The sequence below is a fragment of the Ursus maritimus genome, unplaced genomic scaffold, assembly GCF_017311325.1.
Source record: "Ursus maritimus isolate PB19 unplaced genomic scaffold, ASM1731132v1 scaffold_12, whole genome shotgun sequence".
In the NCBI taxonomy this organism is placed as follows: Eukaryota; Metazoa; Chordata; class Mammalia; order Carnivora; family Ursidae; genus Ursus; species Ursus maritimus.
In genome coordinates this window covers 12367608-12390196 of record NW_024423564.1, presented here as the reverse complement: position 1 = coordinate 12390196, position 22589 = coordinate 12367608, and the positions used below count along the sequence as shown (strand labels likewise).

At 52.5% G+C, this 22589-nt stretch overlaps 1 protein-coding gene across 1 annotated transcript; it reads right to left on the bottom strand.

Moving 5' to 3' along the window:
• Positions 1–1337: 1337 nt before the first annotated feature.
• LOC103675216 (adenosine receptor A3) lies at positions 1338–16883 on the bottom strand. The gene is made up of 8 exons (XM_040626722.1): positions 16132–16883; positions 13901–14503; positions 7574–7643; positions 7362–7524; positions 6399–6746; positions 4833–4899; positions 3859–3959; positions 1338–1858 (listed from the first exon to the last, which is right to left on the bottom strand). Exons 1-8 carry the CDS (start codon positions 16479–16481, stop codon positions 1788–1790), a joined length of 1773 nt encoding a protein of 590 aa, XP_040482656.1. The 5' UTR covers positions 16482–16883; the 3' UTR covers positions 1338–1787.
• Positions 16884–22589: the final 5706 nt, after the last annotated feature.

Below are 22589 nucleotides of genomic sequence, written 5' to 3'. Positions count from 1 at the left end.
CAAGAGGACTAAGCATTGTCCTAGGACCGCCCCCTTAGACATGAAATATCAGCTTAATTGATCTTCCCTCTGTTTTCTTGAAGCTTCCTGTTTTTAACAGCAGGGCCCTATGCTTACAAAGTTTTGGATTTTGACTCCCTACCATGAAAACCGGTGTGCACCTAGTCTTGCTGGAGGATGAAATGAGCAGTTAAATAGTTGACCAGAGATTTAAAAGGTCTTTGCCAGGGAAGGGAAGAAGAAAAGGCTCTAGAACGCTGGTTCGTGGAATCAGAACAAACCTGTAGGATTCTCAGGGGAAATGATTCTCCAGGTACATAAGTATAAATCTGGCACAACTACTATAGGTGTCTTCATGTGTCGTGGAAGACTGACGCCGGCTCTCTTGCCTTGGGCAGGAGCGTGGCCTCACGGAGCCCAGACCGGATTGCTATTTGCAGAACCGGTGGGCTTGTGCTTCAATACGTGGCCATAGAGGAGGGACTTCAGTTGTTTAGTGGCGGAGAAAAAAAAATGCAGCACTTTTGATGTTCTTGAATCGGAGACTCCGGGAGGGAGGGGGACTGGCCGCAGGAAACAGGGAGATGGTAGGAATGGGATGGTCTCCTCACCCCCACCTCTTCCCATCAGGCTGCTCAGTAGCTTCAGGTTCCCCACCGATGGAGGGGTTAGGGTGGAAACTGAAGGGACCGTGCTCGTGAAAGACGCCGTGAGAGCTTAGACCAAAACGTGCAGAGCAAGTGCGGAATCGTGTCAGGAGCCAACCTCAGGGCGCCTGGGTGGCTCAGTCGTTAAGCGTCTGCCTTCGGCTCAGGGCGTGATCCCAGGGTCCTGGTATCGAGCCCCGCATCGGGCTCCCTGCTCCGCTGGGAGCCTGCTTCTTCCTCTCCCTCTGCCCCTGCTTGTGTCCCCTCTCTCGCTGGCTGTGTCTCTCTCTGTCAAATAAATAAATAAAATCTTAAAAAAAAAAAAAAAAGAGCCAATCTCCCTGCCCTGGCCCTGCACTCACCCCAGGGCCACCAAGCATCCTGAGTGCTGGGACTAGCCAGCACCCTTGTTACAAGACCCCAGAAGAGCAGGGTTTTTGTGAGGGCAGCAGAGGCAGTGAGGGGGAGCCCCTGGGAAGTCTCTGAAATAGCAGGGAAGAATTCACATGGGGAGAGAAGGTGCAGACACGCAGGTGGGAGTTCTGGCATTTTCGGACAGTACAGCCTCCCTTGCACCCACAGCTGCTGATGCCTCCCTCCGTCCTGATTTGTGCTTCCTGACTTAACTGAATAGTTCACTCACCACACCTTGGTTTCTCACTGATCCAGGGCGGCATCCATTCAGTCTGGGGACAGTGCCCCATAGAGGACAATCTTTTCACCAAGAATACCTGAGCCCTGCTGGCGTGGCCTATATCCCTTCCTTTGGTAGGACAGCCGGTAATACCAATGCAGAAATAAATACTGTGACATTGTACTTGAAACTTTTCTGAAAACACATTTCCAGGGGTATCCCAGGAGAAGTTAGTGGTACCTGAGAGTCCATTCCACACCAATCGGGAATTTATTGGCAAACCGAGAACACACAAGGGATCTCCTGGCCCCCTGAGCCAGATTCTGCCCCTCTTCCTCACTCACGACGGCTGTTCTCAGCCAGCGGCAAGTGGTCGCTGGCAAGTCAGAGGGTCCCGCAGAACACCTGCGAGATCACCATCGGTCCCCACGATGTGCGGGCTGGTTTTCCTGACGACTCTATTAAAACATCACTTAATTTATAAACTAAATAAAAGAAGTCTTCAGTCACATCTGTTCAGGCTGAGCCATTTTCTGTGGAGTTAGGACACACGCGGAGGGCTTCAGTGACTTGTCTGCTTTGCAGGGAACAGAAACAGGAAATCGAGTTGAGATCCGTTGCCCACCTCCGCCGCGCGTTTCTGCAGTAGAAGTGGCAAACTCTCTCCTGGTCTCTTTATGGGGACTAAAGACCACAGTTTGTTTTCTGGGCGGAAATCAGCTGTCATTACTTGAAAGCTCATTGGTCGGTCAGTAGGGAAGCTTGGCACATGGGGCTGGCATTCACCTGTCAGCACGCTTCGGTGATTTAATGCCACTGGACCCCTGCAGACTCCAGGAACGTCAGAGCCAGAAGGGTCTTTGACTCCAGCTGCCACGTTTCAATTGCCTGAGCATGAGGAAGCAGGCCAGGGCTAACCCGGGTCGCACAACTCCTTGCTCAAAAGGAATGGGGTTGGATTCCCTTGCCTCAACTTCCACGACACCTTGTGCCTTCCCTAGAGAGCACTTATGCTAGCTGACAATTTTTCATCTGTGTGATGGTTTGTCTCCCTCCCACTCTACATTATACGTGCTGTGAGGACAGATGCCATTTCTTTTGCTCGCCTTTGTATCTCCAGCATCTAGCACGGTCCTTGCGCATTGAAAGAAGAGTGAATGTATGAATAAAAACTCCTGGGGAGTATGACATTGGGGTCCTCAATCTATAAAGAAGAAAACAGGCCCAGAGGAGTGAGAAGTTACCCAAGATCGTGCCTTAAAGAAGTGACAATGGTTTTTTGCCAACACCTACAGTACAATTGGGTCCCAAAGGGAGGGGTCTTGGGCACAACTGAGAAAGATGTTGTTTTGTCCACATTCCCCACCTCCACTGGTCCCCGAAGCTCATAGAGGACAAAAGGGATCCGCGGCTTTGATTTCTTAGGGCTTCTGCTCTGCCATAAGGCCAAATTATCACAGGGAGAGTATGACGCCTGGCAGCCCTAGCTTTGAATTCCAGATTCTTCCGGCTCTACCCTGTGTTTCAGTAGCAGGTGCAGCCAGGGGTGTGTGTGTATGTGTGTGTGTGTTTTCTCTCATTCTCTGAAATGTTGTTCCTCTGCACTTCCAGACCCAGAGGCAGTGGGAGTCTGCTCTTAACTATGTCTACAGTGTCCCTGTTGCCCAATGGACTTCTGCGGCTACTGAGCATAAAAAGAAAAAAAATAAAAAGCCCTAGTGGCCAAACAGGCGCTTGTATGTGGTGCTCCTTCTACCTCGTGTCCTCTTGAGAGGTTAGCAGAACCACCACATGGTGGTCTTGAGGATTTTGGTTTCTCTGATGCTGCCCCAAAGGAAAGCTGAACAAATATTAAAAAGAGAGAGAGAGAAAAAGGAGAGGTGGGCAGATCCACATAGACCCTGCTGAACAAACTTCCTATTCTCTATTTAGAAAGGGGGATCCCTAAAGATCAGGTAACTGTGGGGCCCAGGGCCCAGGAAGAGCCAAGGAGAGACCTTACCAGATGTATGGGGATCATAGAAGAAGCTTGACTGGTTTTCTGGCTTCTAGCGAAGATTTTACCTGTAATCACCCAAGGGCAGAAGAAAGCACAAAGCGTAAGGGCCTTCCTCCGCTGGCTGAAGACCAGGGGTGAGGCCCGTGGGCCTGTCCTCTTCCACTCCTGGCCCTTCTCAAGGAAACTTTTCTATGTCTGCCCTCCCAGGGGCCCCAGAGGTCCTTTGACAGTCCCTCCAGGTGAACAAGAAGTTTCAAGCTAAGAGTAAGTCTACCTCCAAAGTTTGTGTGCTGGGGAGGCAAGTGGCCCTCCACACACGGGGACCTGCGGTGTGGTTGTCCCAAGGCCTCCCTCCTCCCTAGTCTACACACACTCCCACTTACCAAGGCCACCATGCCCTCTCTGTCACCTCTCATGGGGCCTTGGTCACCATGAAGCAGAAACTCCCCCAGCCCATGGGCTGGCTGCTTTGGCCTCCATGGGTCCAGGCAACAAGACGAGGGTCACCGTCACTCATTTGAAAGCTACTCCTTGGCCCTTTCATTCTCCTTAATCCCCACCCCCAAGTGGCAACTTACACCTTCTGTGCCTTTGACTTCTCCTTCTTTTGGACAAATGACTGATTATGGAGATGATCCCCAAACCTGTGATGAGTATGCAGATGACGAGAATGGACACCCTGGAAGGAGTCACAGACAGACGGACTTCATGTCGCTCGAATTTGGTTCTCTGTTCAGGATTCCCTTTCCTGGGATCCGCCCCACCCCCCGCCCCCAACCAGTCCCAGTAGCTCGTGGCCACCACGCCCCTTCAGAGTGCTCCTGTCCCCCAGCCCCAGCCTGATTGGACCTGGGCAGGTGGGCAGACCAAGCGGGGCCGAGCCCCTTCCTCAGAGACTAACACAAACTCGGAGTAGCAAGGTCCAGTGCCCAGAGTGGCTGGTCTCTTGAACACAGCAGACACAAGCTCAGGAGCTAGAAGTGGCCAAAATGCAACAGAAAAGGGCAGTGCAGAGAGAGAGGCAGCAAACACACATGAGAGCAGCAGATCAGAGACTGAGAAGTCCCAAAGATACACCGGACCGTTTCTGAGGATGCCATGCCCCACCCTTCACGTGTGAGACTCTGCTCGCTCCTTAAGCCGGATCTTCCTTTTGATTTGATTTTTATTTTTTAAAAGATTTTATTTATTTACTTGACAGAGAGAGAGCGAGAGAGCACAAGCAGGGGGAGCAGGAGAGGGAGAAGCAAGCTCCACACTGAGCAGGACCCCAGGATCATGACCTGAGCCAAAGGCAGACACTTAACCGACGGAGCAACCCAGGCACCCTGTGATCTTCCTTTTTAATTAAAATAATGAGAGGGCACTTTTGCTTCATGCATCCAAGAGTCCTCAACTATATTCTTCTGAGAGAAACCACATGGTCACATTGAAGATCCGAAGTCGAGGCGGAGAAGCAGCAACATGCCACTGAAAAGCAGCAGGTGCAAATCGATTGCCACACAGTGTCACCCTTGCCCGCCTCACCCCCCCAAAGCCGGCTGGCCCTCACCTGGAACGATCGGCCTTGTGGACCACTCTGGAAGCCCTGCAGCTTCTGGTCTCGTTGCCTGAGAGGTCTGCATCAGAAAGGATTTGCTGAGGGTCCAGTGAGCCTGTCCCCAGGCCTGCCCTTGCCTTCTGCGTCTCTGCGTGTCTGGCTGTCATTCCCTCAACCCTCAGAGAATGAGTGTTCCGAACAAAGGCTGGGCCAAGCCGAGGCAGCAGGCGCAGCGCATAAGCGTGCCCTGCACAGGGCAGGAGGCGGAGGGAACAAGTCGGGGCTGAAATCCAGCCCACACTCTGCTGGCCAAGCCATACCCGCTGTCACTGGGGTCCATGCACCTGGAGGCAGGCTTGCACAAAAGCCCTGTGGGGACCAGGAGTGGCCCATGGTTAGAGAGTCCCAGGCTGAAGGTTATGGGAGGGGACACCAGAGGCACTGGAGGGCTAGTCCAATCCTTAAGGAACGAGCCAATAGGTGACATCACTGCCACACTGTGCTCCTGACAGCCACGGAAACCCAGTGGGAGACGCTCCGCCATGGCCACCCACATTGCCTTCTCTGGCGCATCTATTGGGGGAGGGGGCCTTACACAAGGAGCACATTCAGGTGGGACCTCTTTCATCCCAAGCCTAAAACGATACAGTAGAAACACGCCAGGTGTGAGGATGTCACCCGTTCAATAAGACGCCTGCTAATCAAGTTACTAGTTGCTCAAGTGTGAGTAAGGCTCTTTTTCCAGCCCCGGGAGGCTTCTTGCAGCTTCCCTTAAGTTCTCGGTTTGTTTTCCTACCAGCGTTGTGCTCTGGATTATGATAGAAAGACACCCCTTCTAGAAATGGAAACAACCGAGAAACCACAGAGGGAAAAAAAGAGAAAGGCTAGCGCTTTCCGTGAGCCCTTTGCCTGAGACAGAGGCTTTCTGACATAAAATGAGGTTTGGGGCATTTGACAGAAGACTTCCGGTGAGCATCTGGAGAACTCAGCCCTGGCCCAAAGGAGCAGTTGACCGGCTTAGCCAGACCTCCCCCTGCAGGCTCCCGTCTAACCTACACCCGCCCAGCAGCATCTGGGTGTAAACTGCACTCCTGACCCGTTTGGCCACGATCTTCGTCCCAGTTTCCGAGTGTGCTCATTTTCTTGCACATGGGCCTTTTTTTAGAGCCTCCTGGATCATTTTTATAGCCTCCCTCACCTCTCGAGACATGCATCTTCAAGATTCTAGACCTACAAGGCTGGAGACGGGTAGCAACAACCTCAGAGCCTTTCCCGGCCAGCGACACAAAGCCCCCCCAACTGTTCCCTGCCACAAGCCTCTCCCAAACCCCATGAGCCAGACTGCTGTGAGGGAAGGAAGGTTCCAGGAGTACCCTGGAGCCCGCACGCCCTCCTCTTCCCCGAATTCCAAGTTCATCAGCAACCACCCAACTTTGGAGGGAAGGAGAGACCAGGTTACCCCAAAGAACCTAGGGGGAGCCTGACTTGGTGCTCCCGGGCCTCAGTGAGCCTTTGCCACACCCACGAACACGTGCCACTGTGGGTCGCCCCTGACTGGACCGCTGACAGGCTCCTTACCTTTCCCAGACCAAAAATCACGAGCGAGGCCTCCTCTGTGGTCAGTCACAACCAACTCTGTGGAATCCATGTCGTCCCTGGCAAAGGCCCGCCGGACGCCGCAGCAGTACCAGCCCGCGTCCTCCTTGGTCAGGCAGGACACGGTGACGATGAGCTGTCTTCCCGTGTCCCTCAGGGCCACGCGGTCGGTGCTGTTGGGCATGACGGCAATGACGGTGCAGTAGTCCCGGAAGTAGCCCCGGCACCAGTATTTGGGGTGGTCCTTGCAGTGGGCGCTGTAGCTGCAGGTGGCGGAAGCCGTGGCCAGCGCAGAGCTTGCCTTGACCTTCTCGTCCACAACCATGGCATCTGTGAACACACACATGGGCACGTGCGCGCGTGTACTCACTCACACACACACACACACACCCGCGTGCCCTTGTTTCTTTAAATGTGTCCCAGCTCCTGCCATCCTGGAGAAAAATCAGTGAAAGCACAAGAATCTGATTTTTTTATTTTGCCTGTTTGGGGTGAGCGACTATTAAGGGGCCACATAGGGTCCCCCTAAAATTCATTTGTTGAGGTGTTAGCCTCCAGTAGCTCAGAATGTGACTGTATTTGGGGACCGAGCCTTTAAAGAGGTAATCAAGCTACAATGGAGTCATTAGAAAGGGTCCGAATGCCTCCTGACTGGTGTCCGTATGAAAAAGGAGCTTAGGATACAGACGACAGGCGGAGGGACCGTCGTGTGAGGACACAGCCAAAAGGCCAAGGAGAGAGGCCTCGGCAGAAACCAAACCCGCTCACTCCTTGATCTTGGACTTGCAGCCTCGGGAAATGCGAAGAGGGAAGTCTCTGTCGTTCAAGCCAGCCAGTCTGTGGTGTGGGTCCCAGCAGGCCTCACCCGCTACTACAGCAAGCCCGGCCCAGGCTCGTGCCCTGGCCTGACGAACCCCCTCCGCGCCAAGACAGGCGGCCTCTCACCACTGCCTGGCGGGGCTTGAAGAGCCCGAGGCTTACTGCGAGCAGAGCCTCTGCCCCTAGCCCCCCTGAGCCACTGAGGCGCCCTCAAAAATGAGACGGTTCGGACGCTTCTGCTGGCTGCACAGGGCTGAGAACAAAGGGAGTCAGGTTCTGCTCTGAAAAGCTAAGAACCTTCCGTCTCCTCTGTACAAGGCCTGAAGGGGCAGCTCCACCATCTCAGGAAATTGCGTAGTGAGGAAGTCGTGCACACCATGTCCCCCTTGACTGTGGCTGAGGAAGTATCTGGACAAATCACAGAGAGGGGGCAGCAGGGGCCCCACTGTGTCAGCCTTCCAGAGGTGGGCTAAGTCCCCGCAGATGCTGCCTCATATGAATGGATATGACTTCATATTTTGTTCTCCGATCAGCCCCACAAGGAAGATGGGGTGATGCTCGGTCTACAGGCCTGGCGCTGACCCAGGGAGAGGCACAGCAGCCGGCAAGGTCACCAGGCCAGTCCCCTGGGGTCTCACTCTGGGCTCAGGCACAGGCAGACAGCAGAAAGTTCTGGCCCTGTCCATCTGCACAAACCCTTTGGGGGAGGGAAGGGGGAGGGAAGGGGAACTTACGCTGAGAGAGTACAGAGCCCACATTTTAGCTGAGGCTTTCAAATTCCTCGCAACCCTCTTTTCAAATTTTTTTTTCTCCCCTCACTACCCTCTTACCAGACCTAAGAACAAGGATGAATTTGAACAGGATCTTTTGTCTCCTCCTTTTATTTCCCTATCCCACTCCTGCAGTGAGTGGTTCGAGCAACTGAGCCGGCATTCCTAGTAGGACAGGAGAAGGAAATGCAAGGAAATGCAGGGTGTTTGGGAAGTTTGGAGGCTGGAAATGTTCCTTCCCTATATCTTACCTGAAAAGACAGTCAGGAAGAGCAGAATGAAGAACCCCATGACTGGATGGCAGTGAGCAACCTTCAACTGCAATCACAAGCCATGCCCAGGGGTCTCAGGAATCCCGGATCTGTTTAAGGGGAACCGAGATGTTTGAGCTCCAGTTGGCTTTATCCTGTTTGCAGAGACCAGGGCAAAGGAAACAACCAGTCAATCCAAGCAGTGCTTCTAGGTATAGCTATCCAGGTTGTGCACTGCACAAGCGTACCTCATCCGAGGGATGCCATTTGTGGAAATAAACTTATTTGATAACAATATAGACAACTGAAAAAATTGTGGGCTTCCTGGCACCCCCAAAACAGCAGTGGAGATTCCCCTCCTTGATAAATGCACCCTGGTACAACAGAGCCTTGTACCCACTTAGAAGAGCACAGGCACATACACCCGTGCTGGCACACAGCCAGGGGTGCAACTGTGCCTGTCCTGCCAATGGACCAGGTGAGAGTGCTGACTTCCCCAACTCCCAAGTAGACACCGAAGCTTCCCCCAGGGAATGGGGTCGGGGGCGAAGCGTGAAGCTGTTAGGAGCAGGTGGGTGTTTGGATGTCAAGAGCCAGGGCTGCCGCGTCCAAACCTCTTGAGAGCTTCCCCGGGCAGAGCTGGGACAAATTAAGGACATCTGTCCACGTAGCGAGAGAAGCTTCTCTTGGTTCCTATTGGGACTCCTGGCTTGACCACTGATTTTGAAAGTTTGAATTACAGAACCACCCCTCAGGTGAATTTTGGCTGATCACTACTCATCACCCCCCAGAGCTAGCCCTTCCCATCGAGAGCCACGCGTGGTTGAGGGTCCAGGCTGTTCAGCACCATCCTCTCGTGGGGGAGGGGGCCTCTCCCTCTTTCCCGGGCGGTCAGCACGCGGGCCAGCGGTGCGCCTCCTGCACGTGCCTGTTTTACCTGCGCGGTAGTAAGCGTGTTACCTACATTGCTTCATTGACTCCTCATCAAACCTCTGTGAGTTCAACAAATAAACCGCAAGATGGGGGGGAAAAAAGAGGGGGAAGGCAGGAAGGAGGAATCTATTGATTAAAAAGAACTTAGGAGAAATAACGACAAATTGCAATACATGGAACATATTTGGATCCTGACTGAAGGTCTAGACAGTGGCTAGATAGTTGATGACGTTAAGAAATTATTACTTTTTTTCCAGATATGATAATGACATTGTCGAGAACCAGTCCCTAAGGGGCGTCTGGATGGCTCAGTCGGTTGAGCATCCGACTCTTGGTTTCAGCTCAGGTCATGCGTGATCTCAGGGTCATGAGATCGAGCCCCGAGTTGGGCTCCACACTCAGGGCAGAGTCTGCTTGAGATTCTTTCCCCCCCCCTCCCCACCCTCTGCTCCTACTCTTGCTCTCTCTAAAATAAATAAATAAAATCTTTTTTTAAAGACTGGTGGAATTATGAGTTCTTTTTTTTTTTTTAATTATAAAATAAGTAAAAATAACCAGCTTCAAAGATGGCTCTTGGCACTCATGCCGTTGGGCAGTTCCCTCCTAAACTGAATCAGGGCTGGCCTGTGTGATCAAGAAAATCAATAAAAATGGGGGCGCCTGGGTGGCTCAGTCGGTGGGGCACCTGGCTCTTGATTTCGGCTGGGGTCATGGTCTCAGAGTGCTGGGACTCCATACTTGGTGCAAAGTCTACTTGTCCCTCTCCCTCTCCTCACTTGCTCTCTCTCAGATAAAAAAGTAAATAAATAAAATCTTTTAAAAAAAAGAAAAATCAATAAAAAGTACATAGCAATTGATAATTCAGATGGATATTGTGGTTGTTATTTTTAAAAATCAGTCCTTCTCTCTGAGAAAGCTACAGCCAAATGGACACTTGGGATGGCTCAGAGATAGCGCCATGAAACCAAAGAAGCAGCAACCGAAGGAGAAATGCACTGGGCGCAGATATCAGTAAAGTGCCCAAGCCATGAAGAGGTAACATTCTAAAGCAAATGAGAGGCCCAGAGTTACAAAGTATGAACCACGTGTCTACCAGCCTTCCGAGTATTTCTTGGTGCTCTTTGTTCTGTCGCTGCCTTGTCAGGGAGGAATTAATTTTCACTCCTTCGATGTATAACTTAAGAAGATGAGTGAGTAATGACAATAAGCCAATCTATCATTTAAAAAGTACCTTTCATAAAGAAAAACCGAAATGTTTGCACACGAAATAATTTGATGTCCAAAATTTCAAGACAAATCAGGGTGGGGCAGGTGGGAAGGGACATAAATGGAACAACATTGGCTGTAAGTTGATCATCACTAAAGCAGCAGAACAGATACCCGAGGGGTCATTATTCTTGCCTCTTCACTTTTGTGTGCCTGAAGTTCTCCATCATAAATAGTAGAAAACAAAAAACAAAACGACACTCAGGTATGACGAGGTTCGGTTTTAGGAAGTTGCCGGAGTTCACAACAGCTAGTCCAGCCACGATGACCTGATGCTAAGTCTTCCATGATACTACTCATCCTTCTACAGCAGTAACAACACGGCGAAAGCTTGGAGATGTTAGACGTCACAAGGGGATGTGACATACGCTATGTCATCCGAGCGGTCAGGGCCACGGGCAGCTCCTTTCCCATTCCCACCATACCCACTATGGCCTCTAAGGGCAGAATGTCTCTAGAAAATGTGCCTGTGGTTGTAAAAAACTGAATGTACCCATGGACAATGGCCAGACCACCTATAAAAATAGACCTCTGGACAGAATTTCTGGCCCAGGAAACCAGCGTCTTATCTATAGTAACTGGCCAGGGAAGCCAGCCTGCTAGCAGTCAGATTTTTAGGGAATCAGACCATGATCTCCAGCCAAGGTCTGGAACACCAAATGATAATCCCTGTGACAATCAACCCAAGTAGCTGGTAATAACTGACAGCTTCCCAAATATTGGTCCCGCTTCCATCTTGGGGCCAACCAGAGAAAGCCGAAGAGCTCTCCTAACCAATCACGCAGAATGACCCATTTGTATGAGCCCGCCCACAGCTTCCCCCAGCCCCCCAGCCCCCAGCCTCCCACCAGCGCCCAGCGAAGCCCCCCTGTGGCCACCAGAGCGCTGGCCCCCTCCGCTGCCTGCCTTGGAGTCTCTGCCAGAATGCGAGGGGCCCTGACGGACTCTCTCTTTCTATCGCAAACTTGGGGGTAGCCTTTGCTGGGCCTCACTTGGTCTTCATTTACCCACAGTTGACTTGATTTAAAAAAAAATGGGTATATAAAGCCAGCTACTCAACATCTACCTTAATTCAGCTTTCTTGAGTTGACTCCGAAAGGCATTCTCACTTTAAGGGCTCTTTCGGGGCTGGTGGGACATCTTGGCTCAGGATGTTCCCATTTAACCGAAACAAAACATTTTTTTAAAAACCCAAAAAACAATACAACTCCCTGCAAACCCCCAGTGGGTTTGCTAAGCAGTGGCCCTCAGAAAGAAAGAGTGAGAGAAGGGGGAGAATAGGAGGAAAAAAGAAAAGGGGGGGGAGTTTTTTCTGCAATCAGAGACCACAGTTCACCTTATGACACCAAATGACACAGGACAGACTGCTGCTTTGTTCTGAGGGAAGTGGTCCCTTTAAGGCAAGTTTCCCCAAAGAGCAGGTGCTAAGTGTTGCTACAGCAACTGCTAGAGATTGTTTGTAAACTGTCAAGTGCCTCTGTTTGGAAGCGAAAACTAACCAGCACTTCCCTCAAGGATCCAACAGGGCAAAGGTGGCTTGTGGGCAGAAGCAGGCACCACGGCCACCGGAAGCCCCCCAGCAAACCCAGGGCATCGTTCTGAAGGGCATTCTAACTAAGCACAAAAATTAATTTGGCGGGGCCAGGGGAGGGAGCCTTAAATCAAACAAGAAGGTGCCATTAAGGGAAAAAAATTGTGGTTTTGGGGGCGGCGCTTGGATTTTTAGGGAACAAAGATCTCCAAATGTTGAAGGGGAGGCTGATGAGACGAAGGTAACCTCCCACACTTCCAGGGACAATGGAAACAGGTCCTAGTCACTCGCCTTTAAGACACGGTTGTGAGCGGTGCTGGGAAGTGCGTGGGTCGGCGACCAACTCAATTTGGCATTAGGAGCAAAGAAGACGTAAGTCTTTAGACTTCCCAGACAGTATTCATTCTTCCTGGGGTGACGGGGGAGAAGTGAAGACCTTTACAGAAATGAAATGCGAACTAGATAAATATGGTTATCGGGCTCTGGCCAAAGATTGCAGTCAAGATAAACTTTCAGAACCACCTAAGAATTAATTTAAAAAAAAAATCTCAATTACACTTATCCTCTTGAAGTGGTTTAATTGAAATCCCCAGCTTGCTGCTCTCATCAGGGTCATATATTCATTGTTGGGAGAGGGGCCACAGCACAAATCTGGATAGACCAAACCAGAGATGTCGCCTTGAATCTCCACAGCCACACCAATGCTGGAAGGATGTGACTAGGACTCTGTTCGCCTGGTGTCCGGATGAATGAGACAGCTATGATAGTAGCCAAGGCAAACCGCCCCCCTCCGAAAATCCAGCAGCCCTCGAGCATACAAACCGTGCACGTATCCATGCATTTGCTAATCGTTCATTAGGTGAACTTGAGAGTTTGGACTTTGGAAAAGTTACGAGTCCCTCTTCGTGCCTGAAAATAGGTGATGAGGAGCTTGGGTTCTCCCAAAAGGCAGGGCTGAGTGTAAATCCTGGCTTTACACTACTCATTAACTGTGTGACTATAGACAAGTTGCTTAACCTCTCTGGGCCTCCGTTTTCCTTCTGCAAAATGGACAGGACAATAATGGTGGCACCCACCTCAGAGATTGGAAGGATCAGAAGAGATCATGTCTGGAAAGTGCTTAGCACACAGAAAGCACTCTAGAAATAATAGCCATCCCGTGTCTCTTTTCTGCCTCTTTGGATCCTTCTCTAACAATTGACTCGTCAAGTTGGCAAATGCCCCGATCAGCCCAGGAGAAAGGAGCAGGGTGTTCTAGGGCAAGGGTGAGGGGCCCAGAGATCAAACAGGTGAACACGGCATGCTTCCTGGTGGCAAGCAGCTTGCGTGCCAAGAGCAGCCAACTGGGTCTGCGAGCCCCAAGTGACCCTGACCCTCAGCAAAGAGCTACGCGACGGTTAGCGGTCATCTTTTATTTACTCAAATGCAGTTACAGGTGAACTCGGCAGGTTCAGTCCCCCTTTGCGACACTCTGTTCCTGCCATCACCCCCGGTGTCGGCTGGTGCGGTTTCTCTGCTTGGTTCCACAACGGAGTGGAACTGAGTCCCCACCACACCCATGTCCAGCGGGATTAGGACCTTTCATCAGTTAAGTCAACAAGGCATCCTTCAGACTCCGTGACTTCCCCTCCTGTTTGGGGAGGAGGAACACAGGCGGTAGTAACAGTAGAACATTCCCCTCACGTCAGGCATCCAGAACATTGAATCAAAGAAGAGAGACAAGAAAACAACTGGATTATAGGAACGGGCGTGAGGGGAGGTGCAACTGGAGGCAGCCAGTCGAATGCTCCCCACCTCAGGAGAAGGAATTAAGGACGCGAAAGCCCCTGGCTCAGGTGGATAGGTCCTCAAGTGTTTACTCATGCTGAATCTGAAGGTCAATGCGGTCAAGAGTCACCTTTCCCGGATAACTACTCAGAAGTCTGATCCGTGCTCGGGTCCAGGGAATCAGAGGACTGGCAGACCACACAGGTTTTGAGAATCAAGAGATAGGTCTCCTTGAACTTCTTTATTTTATAAGCATAGACGATCGGGTTCATCATGGAGTTAGCATGGGACAGCAGGATGCCCACGTACAGAAAAATCTGAGGCACCTCCCCGTGGAAGTAGGTGACACAGTTGATGATGGACAAGGGCAGCCAGGACAAAGCGAACAGGAAGAGAACCAGAAACAGAGACTTGGCCGTCTTGAACTCCCGGCCGTAAAATGCACCTGTGTCTTTGGAGCCCGGAAAGTTCTGATTGAGTTTGTTCCGGATGACGTAGAATATGTCGAGATAGATGGCGCACATGACAATTAGGGGGATTAAAATCCAGGTGAAGAAGCTGAAGTAGACCATGTAGTCCATCCTCATGACGGAGCGGAACTGACAGGAGAGGAAGGTGACGTTTCTGTGGTGCTCTGAGGTCAGTTTCATGTTCCAGCCAAACATAGGCGTCAGTCCCACCAGGAACGACACCAGCCAGCAAAGGCCCAGGGCCAACCATATTCTTCTTTGAGTGGTGACCCTCCTGTATCTGTGCGAACGGAAGAGAACGGGTGAGTTCATTTAGGACTCGCTACAGGAAGGAGTGGGGCGATGGGGAGGGAGAGAGAGCTGGCATTCCAGCAAACTGGGGGACTTTTAAAAGAAATATGATATAGAATGGATTAGAAATACGTTGCCGCGTGCACAGCTCCATTGCCAGCCCAAGAATTCTTCGATTCGTGGAAAGTAAGAGTTTTCTTTCTAAGTCTCTTGGGATCGCCTACCCACGATGGTCTCAAAGTACGTTTCCAGCCGTGCTCTCCCTGGTCTCTTTGGCTGCTGGGCTGCAAGCTGGGAATTAGCCTGAGCCTCTCCCGCACCGCCCTCCCCACCCATGCTCTGCCCCTGCTTCTCCATCTGCTCTGGCGTCCACACTTGGTGTTCGAGTGACACGGGTCTGTGAAGGCGTGCAGGGCACACTGAAGTGTTTCCAGGACCTCAAACGACTCGTCCAACGAGAGGCACCGTCCCTCCTTCCGCCATCCTTCCTGACAACATCCTACACAGACTCCAAGAGGGAAACTGATTTCCTTACGTGCTGACTGTGCACTCGGGAGACTTTATCTCAGTTACGTCTCCCGACAAACTGAAGCTAGTTTTACAAGAATCTCCATTTCCTTGCTGGTGACCGGTGAGGGTAACAGTAGTTAGAGCTGCCATGGAGTGAGTGTAGACCTTGGAAGTGGACTATGGAAATGGATGAGGAAGCGGCGATTATTGTCCCCACTTTATAGGTGGAAAAAAAAGAAACAGGCAGGTAACCCGTACGAGCTAGAAGTGGCAGAGGTAAAATGGAAATGACGTAAGTCCAAGTTCAGAGTATCTTAACTTCTGTGCAAAGACGAGGAACCAAAGCAGCAGAAGTCACTTGCCCCAGCTCAGATCTCAAGATCTGAGTTTGAGCCTGGGCTTTTTACTATCAAAAGCTTGTTTGCAGCTCCCTCCCCACGTCTCTTCCCCAAGACGAGAGAGAGGGAGTGCAAGCTGTTTGCCATTCCGGACACCTGGGGAATGAGATGTCTCTGTTTGGCAGTCTGTTCTGTTCACATCATCACACAAAAGGTTGTTACTACTTTCTGCAGTGGAGAACTTTTTTTTGGTCCTCTTCTCAACTTGGAAGAGGAAGCAAAGTTAAAAATAACTTTAAAATAACCTACATCTGCAAAGAACAGGACCCGTCCATTTATTTATCTCCTCCTACTCCTCTCTGTCTGCTCCTTATTTTATCTGATAGGTTTCTATCATTTCTAAAACTCAAGAACATTTTTTATTAATTAAAGATGCATTAAGCTAGAGACACTAATCAAAAAATGAAAGAAAGAAAGAAAGAAAGAAAGAAAGAAAGAAAGAAAGAAAGAAAGAAAGGCATCAAACTTTCATCATCTTTAGCTGCCTCAGGGGCCTTAGCACACCCCCCCCCCCGAGTCAGGGGAGAGGGACTGAGCGTTCCTCTGTCCCCCAGTCCCAGCTCAGCGTTGTTAAGCCCCTCACACACCAAATGGTGAAAAGAAACTTAGTGCCCTCTTCCAAGCTCAGAGGCCGGATTGGATTTGTTTCCACTGAAGAAGCCCCACGTCCCAGGCACTGCCCCCACTGCCCCACCCTGCCCCCTCTTACCTGACCGTGAGCTTGACCCGCAGGTACCGGTCCACGGCAATGGCCAGCAGGGACATGATGGAAGCGTGAGTGAAAATCAGTAGCAGGCAGGTCATGAACAGGCAGTTATAAAAGTGGATGGTGATGCCCAGGCTGATGACGATGGCCAAAGGCATGACCAGCACCCCAACGGCGATGTCAGCCAGGGCCAGGGAGACGATGAAATAGAAGGTGGTGGTCTGCAGGCTGGGGTTCAGCTTGACCACCCAGATGACCAGCACGTTGCCCACTATGGCGCAGAGCCCGATGAGAATCTCCACGGTGATGTAGGTCACGTTGGCCAACAACAGGGCAGTGCTATTGACGGCCATCTTGCTCTCCCCAAGGAGCCTCCCGAGGGAAGGCGTGCTGACAGGATCCGTGTGGTCCAGTGAGCCTAGCTCGCGCCAGGCATCTCGCTAGGGGTCCAGGTGCAGCAGCAACAGTGGCTCATTCCTTCTCTTCTCTGGTGGGACACTCCCTTGGAGACCCCCGCTTTTCCTAGACAGAGCCCATCCGGGGGCAATCACTTTCTGCCCCTCTGTGGGCCACACATCCCGGGGCTCCCAGAAGCGTGGAGGATAGTTCTGTGTGGGTTGAATCTGAAAGTGCCGCTTCTCTTAGTTCCCCAGACAGGCACGCTCAAGGCCTCTGCCTCCTGCCCCCAGAGGGCCACTCGAGCTCCATCGAGATAAGCAACCCTCTTCAGGGGTGTTTCAGGAAGTGAGATGGGCCAAGAGGAAGCATAGACCAGGAACACTCAGCAAGAAGATGGAAAGAGCAGAGGAGGGGGTGAGCGGCATGGAGAAGGCTCACAACTCTTTCACTCGGGGACTGGATGGGATGGGAGTGCGGCGCTGCATGAGAGAGCCATAGAAGCACTGACTAGAATATTCTGGCTTGCTGCTAGCTTGGCAGAAAGATCCTGGGACAAAGAGGCAAATAGGAGCCACAGGGGAACAAGAAATAGATTCTGGTGGCAGCCTTAGCCAGAATTTCTGGGTTCTCAGTGCATGGTACGGACTGCGTGTTTGTGGCCCCCTCCCCAAATTTATAGGTTGAGATCTGAGCCTCAAAGTGACAATATTAGGCGGTGGGATCTTTGGGAGATGACTGGGTCATGAGGATGGAGCCATCCTGCGTGGGATTCATGTCTCATAAGAGACACCCCACACAGCTTCTTCACCCCTCCTGCCATTCATGAACCAAGGAGCCAGCTCTCGCCAGACACCAAATTTGCCGACACCTTGAACTTGGGCTTCCCAGCCGCCAGAACTGAGAATCTCTATGGCTTATAAGCCACCCAGTCTTTGGTATTCTGTTAACAGCAGCCTGAACAGACTGAGACAGTGCAAAGCAGCAAACCCTGAGAGTTGAGTGGCAGTTGACTCTGGGCCAGGCACAGCTGGGACCCCACTTTTGCACGCTAAGATCCCCTGCTTACAAGGGCAAAAAACTCCGCACCTCCCAAAAGCGTATCCGCTGACTCTACATTTCCGTTCGTCGGCCTGCACACCCACCAACGTCTCACATGCCCTCACCCCAGCAACCCATCCGGTGACAAACCTCTTTGAGGAACAGCAGGACAACAGGATGACTGGCCAGGCAGAAAGGAGGGCAAGGGCCACAGGCGCACATTGTCACGTGGCATACCCTCCCACCCCCACCTGCAGGAAAAGAGGAACCAAATTGCTTTCCTGGAAGTTGCTCACCTGGTCTACAACTTCTGGACAACCAGACATTTAGATGCAATTGGTTATTTAAGATCCATGGAGTTCAGGTGTGTCTCAGTCCTGCCCAAAGCGTTGATTTAGAGAAAGGGATGTGTGGACCTGAGCCCACACCGTGAATTGAAGGGTTTCTAAGATTTGCCTTCAACCAATCTACGTACAGCCAAAACTACTGTTCAACGCTCTCAGCAGTGCTGTTCACGTTCTCACCAGGGCATCGGTGAGATGCCACGGGCTGCGGCTTCCACATCACCCTCTGCTCCCCCACCTCATCCCCAGTTGGCCCAAGCCTGAATCCCTTGCTCATGCCTTCCAGACTTGCCGCTTCTTCCTGGGCCAACCCCCCACCCCCAGACGTGAAGGGGCAGCCCGTCCCCAACAGCATCTCCACCACTCCGACTTTTCCAGGGTTAACTACGCCCGCATCCCTGCGCCCTGGGAGCTTGAGAAGTTTTGCCAGCCTTCAGCGTGGCTTCTCATCGAAGTTTCTACTGCAACTGCTTTCTTTATCTCTGCTTTGGAGAAGGAAGTCACAGAGAGCCATTTCTAGGAGGCTGAGTGCTACCGAAAGAAGTCTCCCTTAAGCAGTCGTTGAGTCTTGGTGTACCCTCCCCGCCAGCCCCATGTCACCGGGTAGCACCAAACAGCCCAATGTGAGAGAGATACTGTGTGGTGTAGGGACGAGTCATGTTGCCCGGTTGGGGTGAATGGACAGCAATGGAGTGGTTTCCTGGGGGGCGGGGGGGGGGAGCTTGGCTGCCCCAGGTCTGCCTCACAGCTTTGCTTTGTGTTTGAGAGCTGGTCAGATGACGGACAGTTTCCACACTTAGAGAGAGGGATGGGGCCCTGCATGGTTATGGGCCAGAAGCTGGGTGAGGGGTAAGGTGGCAGAGGCCAGGAAAGAGCCTGAGACGTGGATCCGGCCATGGCAAGTGGACCGAGGCGTTGGGGAAGGACTGGACTGCTGGGCTTTGTGACCCAGCACCAGAGATAAGTGTGGTCGGTGTAGGTTGCCAGTGAGAGAATAATCCAGGGGGAAAAGGAGAGGCAGGGGCCACACTTGGGACACCTGACCTAGCCCCATCTTCCCATTCGGGAATTCTTTGGAAATTTCTTTTCCATGAACAACGAAGGCCTCAACCCAGCCCTGTTCAGAAAGGTGATTGGAGGGATGAGGGAGACGTTTCCACAGTTCCTTAGCGTTTTGGCCTAGGGTTGCACCCTGAGCCAACTGTTCCCTCCAGGTGGAGCACCAGAAGGCAGCCTGGAAAAGAAGACAGAGCGACCAGGGCAGATGGTCATCTTGCTTACCCCCCCCACACACACACACATGCCACAGCTGCTCTGGGGTAACTTCCCTCATCTCTCACGGAGAGACCGCCTCAGCCCCCCAAGTCATCCCCAGATGCAAGTCCCCTCACAGCCTCCGTGTAGCCCTCAGGACCAAGTGCAGCGTCCCTGGAATGGCATAGGAGACCCTTCGAGGTTGGGGTCTCCCAGCCTCTGCAGCCTCCCGGTGCCTGGATCCCCCTCCCCCCTGCAACCACAAGCACTACCACGCTTTCACTTCCTTTCCCCTGTGCACCCGGCTCAGAAAGCCCTTCTCCCCGCATCCACCTAGAATGCAAGCACTTTTCCTTCAAGACTGTTCTCAAACGGGACCCTGAAGAAAACTTCCCAGACATCCCCTCCCCGTGCTGTGTTTATAAGCTTCCCTCCCCTGTTATCTTGCAAGCTCCCAAAGCATAGGGACCTCCACTTTTCATTTCTAGCCCCCCCACAATGCCTGGCAGATGGCAGGTGCTCAAGTATGTTTTTGGTAAATGAATGACTACAAAAGCACCTCAGTGAACCAGAGGGCATCAGCTTGGCACTGGGCACAGAACACCAATAAATTAGCTGAGACCTGCTTTATACCATCTCGAGTGCAGAGCATTTTACTCTCATGGTCTTGTTCAGCGCTCTCTGATGAAATAGATATGATAATCACTGCGGAGCAAACGAAGCCTTAGAAAGGTGACGTCATTTGCCCCGGGGTTGCACAGTTAGGAAGTGGCAGAGCGGGCATTCACACTCGGGCTCCTGGCTTCAGTAAATGAATGCGCAAGTGAACAACCGTGGGAAGCTTTCACAAGGACAAGGCGTCCCTGGACTGGATGTTGCCATATTATCAATAGGATGTTCTCACCTCACACCTGGAAAAGAAAGAGGTGACCAAGACTGTGGGAAGAGAGCCCAAGTACCTTGTAGGTCTGGCACCTGCTCTGATTCACGAAGAGGAGGAAGAACCAGCAGGCCACTTGGTGGGGCCCCAAGGGGAGCTCTGGGACAGAAAGAAAATCTTTCATTGGACCAGAGTGCCAAAAATAGGGTTTTTTAATAATAAATTATCAGTGAGACGTGGCTCAAGGAATTTCCCCATCTACAAGAAGGGTTGTGTCTGTTTCAGTTTTACTAAAAGAACCTGGACTCCATGGAGGAGACAAGGATCAGGGACGATCTGTCAAGCGGATCCACCAGGAAAGCGTCTGGAGTCCTGGGCCTGACACACCTGGACACAGCTCAGCCACAGGGAGGCCGCCTTTCCCTTGGGTTTCCCTTGGGGTGACAGGCTGGCCAGAGAGCCCTTCATCGGCTCCTTTGCAGCTTCTCGGACAAGCCTGAAAAGCCCCAGCCACCATCCCGCACCAGCAGCAAGATGCTATGGAAGCAGCAGCCCGGGGCGGGGGGCGGGGTGGGGGGGGGGAGAAAAAGCCTTTGGAGACTTAGAAGTGGTCCAGGCAGCTGCTGAGACAGGATGTTGGGCAGGCCGGAGGTGGTGGCTTCTGCCTGGGGCTCGCTCCCACTGCCTGCGCAGCGGCCAGCAGAGTTGCACAAAATCAGTTTGGTCACTTCCTTTTGGCCCCATCACCACTTCCCCAAAGCTCTATATTTTTATAGAGCTTCATGCTTGCTAGGCAGCCGCAGAGGCTTAGAAGGAGAGAGATGGCCAAGAAGGTGGCCTCTCCCGGCACCCCTCCTTTCCCTGCTCTCAGCCCAGGAGGAGGCCGCTGGGCCCTCCGGAAGCCTCCCTCCAGGGGCTGAGCTGGAGCCACTGTCCCCAGGCGGCCTCCTACGAGGGCCCACTGACTTGGGCCACATGGGTTCGGCCAAGGAGCTAGGGACGCCTGAGGCCTCCAGCCGGAGTTCAGGAGACGCACTCTGAGCCAGGGCAAGGGGGAAGGGAGAGTTCAAGGTTCCTTCACTCGGAGCAACAGGAAATCCTGCTCAGCAAAGGGGAACTCCTGGGTTAAACGCCCCACCCTCCGGACCCCCACTGACACCACGTGTGTCAGAAGGCCTCCAGGCCCTAATGGAGAGTCCAGAGAAGGGTTCAGCTAACTCTAAATTTTTTCCAGGTTGTAGGCACCCAGAAAGCAAGGAGATGTTCAAACTACAAGAGTTGGCAGGGCAAAGGCTTCTGGGCACGAGCTTCGGCTTATTTCCGAGTCTCTGCTGGGGCGCTATGCTCAGCGGTGACCACCAGGTGGCAGCACATTCCCACAGCCGCTCAGGACGCAGGCTGAGAAAAAAAGAGAAGCCGGGAGCACTTACTTGGTGGCACCCCGCTCTGGCGCTGTTTAGCCAGAGACCTCAGATGGTGCAGAACATGGAGGAACTGAGGATTGAGGGCAAGGGAGACAAGGACAGATTGCCAGCTGCCCAAGCTCAAGCCGATGCCACGGCGTATTTCTGGGCAGCACTGAATTCAGTCCTCTTGACTCAAGAAGGTTGAGAAGATGCTTCTACTTTCAGACTTGCGAGTATTCCAATAAAAACAGTATCTGGGTTTTTCTTTAGTGTGTGTGAAGCCGCTCACACGCTCCACTTCACTCAATTAACAAAACCACCCCGTGAGGCCGATATTACTCATCTCGGCTCACCGCAGAAGAAACTGAGGCCCAGAGGTTGGAAGGGTTTGCTCCAGGCCAGAGGCGACTCAGGAACGGGAGCCCGCCGCTGGCCTCCTCACTTCAGGGGAGGACAGGGAAGACGGGAAGAGGGCTTGCCAGGCGAGGTCCCACTGGGACGTTCAGCTGCCCTGCGTCCCTGGTCCCTCCCTCGGCACCTGCCAGTCTCGGCCCAGTCCTCTCCCTTCCGTGGGCAGCCTTGCTGGCCTGTGCTGGCTAGCCTCCCAGCCTCTCGCCTTTCAGAGCCTGTGATTTCTCAAAACATTTTGAATGTCTTCACAACGCAGCGCCAGCCTTCTCATCACCCGTGCCGGGCGGGTGTCTCCCCAAATCCCAAAGCGGGGCAGGCCTCCGGGGCCAACTGTAGATCCTGGTGTCGACCTGCACAGCCTGTATCTAAACCCCGGATGGTGCAGGAACGAATGAAGTCTGGCCAGGACAACCGCTGATCCTAACTGTTGACAGCGGGGCCATAGCCTGCCCCCCACCCCGTTTTTTTAACCTTCTCCCTAACGCATGTGACGACACTCTGTGATGAACTGGGAACCGGGCAGGAGATACGTAACTTCCCTGTTCTGCTGCTGTGTGCGTCTTCCCGTCCTACTCCGCAAGGCCTTCGTATCTACGATCGTGACCGCTGCCTTTGCGAGAACACCAACCGCCTTGTAGGTACGTGTTGTTCGATCCAGTGCCCAGATGAGGAAACAGGAGTGGTGACAAATGAGTGACTTCCTCTTGGCAACACAGCCCGTAAATGACA

Bases quoted from the DNA above. Each gene is read 5' to 3' on its own strand.
- LOC103675216 (XM_040626722.1), bottom strand. From the start codon at position 16,481: ATGGCCGTCAATAGCACTGCCCTGTTGTTGGCCAACGTGACCTACATC. The intron at 6,747-7,361 runs GTGAGAGGCCGC...GTGTGTTCACAG, and splicing joins TCAAGCCCCGCCAGGCAGTG to ATGCCATGGTTGTGGACGAG. The intron at 1,859-3,858 runs GTAAGTTGCCAC...TTCCCTGCAAAG, and splicing joins AAGTCAAAGGCACAGAAGGT to CAGACAAGTCACTGAAGCCC.